Source organism: Rutidosis leptorrhynchoides, chromosome 4, assembly GCF_046630445.1.
Source record: "Rutidosis leptorrhynchoides isolate AG116_Rl617_1_P2 chromosome 4, CSIRO_AGI_Rlap_v1, whole genome shotgun sequence".
Classification (NCBI taxonomy): domain Eukaryota; kingdom Viridiplantae; phylum Streptophyta; class Magnoliopsida; order Asterales; family Asteraceae; genus Rutidosis; species Rutidosis leptorrhynchoides.
The window spans coordinates 391,845,758-391,851,757 of record NC_092336.1 but is presented as its reverse complement, the minus strand read 5'-3'; the positions used below and the strand labels follow the sequence as shown (position 1 = coordinate 391,851,757).

General features: G+C 30.1%; 1 protein-coding gene across 1 annotated transcript; it reads left to right on the top strand.

The window, feature by feature from the left end:
* The first annotated feature begins 1,340 nt into the window (after nt 1-1,340).
* On the top strand, nt 1,341-4,445 carry LOC139844052 (alpha carbonic anhydrase 7-like). The gene is made up of 7 exons (XM_071834262.1): nt 1,341-1,515; nt 1,606-1,823; nt 2,406-2,512; nt 2,655-2,757; nt 2,887-3,054; nt 3,693-3,746; nt 4,234-4,445. Exons 1-7 carry the CDS (start codon nt 1,428-1,430, stop codon nt 4,318-4,320), a joined length of 825 nt encoding a protein of 274 aa, XP_071690363.1. The 5' UTR covers nt 1,341-1,427; the 3' UTR covers nt 4,321-4,445.
* Nucleotides 4,446-6,000: the final 1,555 nt, after the last annotated feature.

Below are 6,000 nucleotides of genomic sequence, written 5' to 3'. Positions count from 1 at the left end.
TAGTTGTGTTGCGATTCTACGTCGTTTTACGCTAAAAATACCCCCAAACGTGACCTGTAAAATATACCTACAAAATTTTAATAAGGAATACTCTTTGGTTGGTCGTGAATTAAAGTAATCACATTGATTACATATAACCAGGTTATATTCTCGTGTTATTTTACATTTTTCATTCGTTCTTCGTGTTCATCAAGTTGATCTGTTTATTGTCATGAGTTTGATAACCGAGTATTATAAAGTCTTGTTATGATTCACCTAATTTTTCCTAATAAAAAATCCGTTGTAATAGATTGTGTTGTTGCCGCCTTCTAGCGTCTTGCTGGTGGGTTTGATTTTCTTATAAAATTTAAAGTTAAAAAAAAATTGATATTTTTTCTTCATAAATACTGTTTGTATATGTGATTGTGGAAATTTAATTTCACAATAGAAGTGTTGATGATAATTGGTAAATGAATTTGATTTCACAATGGAGGAATTGGATGATAAGTAAAATAAACGGAATAAAGTATGAATATGTTTGTAATATAAAAGAAAGAGTGATGATATGTAGAGAATTCATTTTTATTATGTACACAACCATCATGCTTTACAGTGTTGTACAATACAATACTGTAAAGTATGATGGTTGTGTACATAACAAAATAAGTTTTGTACATATCACTCCCCTAAAAGAAAATAGATCTAGAATTATTCTCTAGGAGAAAAAGGAGTATAAGAATTTATATTTCATCTTTTTTGGGAAAAAGGTTTAGGCTATTAATTTTTTTTTTTTTTTTTTTTTTTTTTTTTTTGACAACAGTTAGTTGGGATCACTCAGTGGAACTTAACTACCCACACGATCATCTCCCGCAGTTGCTATACCTGCCCTCCAACTGCGTGTTCAGGGAGAAACCCGCACCAATCCCATACGGGGCATGGACAATTAAAACCCCCTCCCCTTTATCTCCCAATGCGATGTGAGAAATGTGTCATGGGTGGTACTTCATGACAGGAATGAAATTGTGGGTTAATATGTAGCCAACGGAGGTCGAACTTCTGACTTCCTCTAAAGGAGACATACCATTAACTGCTGAATCACATCACATCTTCACTTATTAGTTTCTTTCACATTGTGTAATTTGTAAAATCCAAAAACTTTAATAGATATTTTCACATTGTGTAAATTGTAAAATCAAAAAACTTTAATAGATATTTTTTTACATGGACAATTATTTTGATGTTCCTAATTAAAATTCAAATGTAACCCATGGAGCATTTCAGATTTTATGCAGGAATAAACACCCATTTCAATATGGTCTTTGGTCAATAAAACTCCATTTTTCCACATTGAGACCTTGAGTCCTTGACCCATTTTTCATCTCATATTCCCTCTCTACATATACAAAAAAATAGCTTATTCTAAATATTCATATTATACCCAGAAAGACATGGATGCTAAAAGCTTACAGTTTCATTCACTCTTGTTTGCTCTTTTCATAATCTTGTATCTACCTTTTGCTATATCTCAAGAAGTTGGTAAGTGCTAGTATTATACTTTGGCTTTAATTTGGCTTCAAATATATATTTTATATATGTTCTTAAAATGTTTACCAATAAATGATGCAGATGACGAACATGAGTTCACTTATGATGTAAACAGTCTAACTGGACCATATCATTGGGGCGAGATTCGTCCCGAATGGAACATGTGTAGTAAAGGAGATTTGCAATCTCCAATTGATCTTTTGCATAAAAGGGTTCAAACGACGTCAGCTCTCGGAAAGCTTGATAGAGATTATAAACCTGCAAACTCGACTCTTATTAATAGAGGGCACGATATGATGGTATGCATAATTAGTCATTCCCTTTTTCTTTTAAAATAAATTCGTTCAATATATCACACTTAGAATTAGTATGTCGAAAACAATCTCTTTACCTTTGACCGGGTAAAAATTATGATTAGTTTGTCTATAACTTATCTCCAAATAATACGTTTAAAGTGGGATTAGGTAGCATATATTGCTGTTATTATTATATAGTATATCACTCTTACTAAGTACCATCAAACAAATATTGTATATGCATATCTGTTTTGTCAAGGCTTGAATAGATGAAACATTACATACATGTTTTGATACTACTAGACCAAAAGCCCTTTGATTGTAAAATTAACGTTTTACTTCACATGCTATGTTATGATGTCAAACCAAACATGACAATTGAGACATACGCTATGTTATGTCAAACCAAACACACCAATTTTGAATCTAATGTATATTTAATTAATATTATATGAATTTAAAGACACATTTCTTTGGTTAAAAGTATTGTTTTTAAATATTGACTAAACAATTTAACTACAAGTAAGGAATATATACAAATTAAAACAATTTCTTACTCTAGCAATATCTATTGACAAAACACAGTTGGAATGGATCGGAGGAGCTGGACATATTCATATAGACGGTACCGAGTATCGACTAAACCAGCTTCATTGGCATGCGCCTTCCGAACACACTATCAATGGCCGAAGGTACATTAGCTATTTTTTCTCATTTATTTGATTTTTTACAAATTGTATAAAAACAAATTTCGGAACAAGCTTGTTCTACAAAACTAACAAAAGTCATGTATCTAGTTACAAATATTTGATTTATTTTTTGTTACATATATAGATTCAACTTGGAGCTACATTTGGTTCATCAAAGTGAAGATGGAAAAATAGCAGTGATTGGTATCATGTACAAAATTGGCCGCCCTGATTCTCTTTTATCATTGGTAAGTTAAATAGTCGTCGCATCTTTTTAATATATTTATATTTATAATACGGAGTATTTAATTACTTATAAGCTATATAATTATCCGACATAATATCCTGATATTCTTGTTTTTGGAATATGTGATTAGATGGAACCATATTTTAAAGCATTGGCTGCCATAAAAGACGTGAAAACAAACGTGGGAATAATTGATCCACGACACATAAAAATTGGAAGTAGAAAGTATTACCGTTATATGGGCTCACTTACCACTCCACCATGTCTCCAAAATGTTACTTGGACCATTGTTCATAAGGTAATAATTATATTTAAGTTTCTTATTATGTGTTAAATAAATACAACTATCACATTTTTTTTTTTTTTTGAAGGGCAGCCTTTATTAATTCAATAAGAAAATAGAACTGTCTAGTACTCTGAATTCTAAGATTTCGATAAGGAATCGTAATTTAAAACTCACGAGCACTATATTATGGAGTGGTCAAGAAAAAGATCATAAACGATTATTAAATAATTAGTTCAGCCGCACATATTGGTTTAAAATAAAATTTGATTTCTTTAGTAGTTTGAAAAGAAAAAATTTTAAACAAATAATCATGTTTATGTATTAAATACGGTTGTAAATTCTATTCGTGTCAAATTATATTGATCATCACTCTGGTTGTAATTAGAGAATTTCATTCGTTTCAATTTATATTGATCACCACTAAGATAAAGACTTAAGAAATTGTACTAAATAAAGAGTAACTCACGAAATTTTATATTTTCCATGTTAAATACATGAATTTTACTAGAATGTGCCCTCATGACTTCAGGTTAGTAATCTACCCCGTGGTATTTATGAGAGTGAATCTATCCATAGATATCCATAAATACATTGAAATGCATCCATAGCCATAAATACATAAATCCGTTTCTTGGTTTGACATTAATCAGGTGAGAACGATTTCAAGAGAACAAGTGCATGCAATACGCGACGCTGTTCATGATGTAAGTTCTTATGTATTGGCTTATTAGCTGTTCTAAATTATTTTTGCCACAAATAATGATTAAAAACAACTTCTATTTGAATTATTACTTTTTGTATTCTTGTTAATAAATAAAATTATTACTCCGTAATATATTAATTAATTAATTTAATTATAATATTATATATTATATGCTATGCTATGATTAAAAGACGACTGTAGTAATTAATTAGAGATGGTTTCGGAAATTACTATGAAAATATATATATGTTACAAATATACTTGGGGGGTGTTTGAGATTACCATGGAAAGATTATCTAATTATTAAGTTTTGCAAATGTAAGTTATCCAAAAAACGGTTGGTTGAAGAGTTGATTATATAGGCTTTGCTAGAGAGAAAATGCAGCTTGTGAGAGTAGGTTTTGAAAATGTTAATCTGTTGAAACGTAATACTCGGTAACAAACACCATGATTTATGTTTTAATTTCACCTATAATTTAATTTAACAGGATGCGGAAGTTAACGCAAGACCGCTTCAACCGCTCAATAACCGTTGGTTAAAACTTTATAGACCAGATGACACTCAAAGTAACTAAATACTTTTTACGTTAATTGTTTGATTATTCTTACTTCAATTCATTGAACGTCATATGTCATTTTGTTTACTGTATCATTATTACTTTGTAACTTTTTATATAAAAATATGTGTTACTTTTGGTTTCGGGAATCTTTGTAATATGTCATAAGTAATATTTTTTAAGAGATAAAGTAAAATATTTTCCTTGGTATTGCAATTTCGACAATATTTTGACAAAAAAACCCATAAAACTAATCACTAGTCCAACTAGGCTATTTGGACGTGCGTGGCTATATTCATAAGCAGCCAATAGTCTTCCTGTTAGTCGACTGTTAATAATAACGACTTAAAAATACGCATTCGACTCAAATGACAACCGGCATACAATTCATCGGATTGGGTATAGGGAGTATTAAATAATTAAATACTTGTATATAGGATACGTGAATATAAGTGGATTTTTAATTTTAATTTTAAAAGTCGTGACTAGTGAGGATTTTAAATTGAAAGGTAATTCTTACACATCACTTTTTAATTCATGTACACATAATTACCTATTTTACCTTTAATTATACTTATAATAATAATATAAGTTTAACTCTCTAGATTAATCTAAAAACATAAGTGTAAATTTATAAGATAAAAATGTACATGGATTAAAAAAATAGTGTATGGGGATCACCTCCCTTTTTAATTTAAAAGTCGTGCGAATAAATAATATATATATATTTTACATAATGTACCTTGAAAGGTATTGATTTAAAATAAAAAAATTACATTTGTGTCCTATTTAAAAAATTTTCGCAATCATACTTTCATTAAGATAATATTTTATGTTAATGCTTGATGCACCTGTTATATTTAGTTTATTATTTTTTATATATTCTAATTCTAATTTCTAATCTAAAGTAAAAGGTGGCCAATAAAATGATAAACTTATACCATTGGGTGTTCTTTTTCTTCCGAGGTTCAAAAGAGAATCTCTCAAATAACAAACGACAAGCAGGGACGGATATACCTCATGACAAGCGGGGGTCACACACCCGACTCAAAAAAAATTTCTTTTTTTTTTTAAAAAAAAAAAGCAAGGTAATTCATTAAAATATGAAAACTGAAAATATACAATGAAATACAGGGTCTATATTTAGACCCAAATCCTACCCGAAATATACATACACACGACTTCTTTATAGCTTGCGAGTACTACAAACTTAAGACAACGTTGAACACGACAATGGAACCAGCCACCTACATTTGTATAGATACTAGGATTACTTAGTCACGTGAGCCACTCGATCTTCCGGCCCTTTGATCTTTGAGAGATCCATTCAAAGTATTTTAGTTGAATTTCGTTCAAGGCCACTGGAGTGTTCCAACATTTACCACGAAAAACCATATTATTTCGATTTTTCACATATAATACGCGCATACCCACTCTACCGCTTGCCATATTTTTTCCCGAGACACGACATAGGTATTGGACCGTTACCACGAAGAATCTCGCTTGAACTAAGGTTAGAGAAACTACCAAAATTCCACCATCTAAACGTACGATCCCATAGATCCATAGAATGCATACAAAAAATTAACTCGTGATCTACCGTTTTTAAGTTATCATCGCCCATTTCTCAAAAAATTTAATATTATTTTTTTTTTCAATGTGAATTTATAATTTATCTTGACATTTCTTACTTTTTTA

Coding starts and splice junctions, on each gene's coding strand:
- LOC139844052 (XM_071834262.1), top strand. CDS start 1,428: ATGGATGCTAAAAGCTTACAGTTTCATTCACTCTTGTTTGCTCTTTTC. Junction 1,824..2,405: donor ATAGAGGGCACGATATGATG/GTATGCATAATT, acceptor GACAAAACACAG/TTGGAATGGATCGGAGGAGC. Junction 3,055..3,692: donor CTTGGACCATTGTTCATAAG/GTAATAATTATA, acceptor GACATTAATCAG/GTGAGAACGATTTCAAGAGA.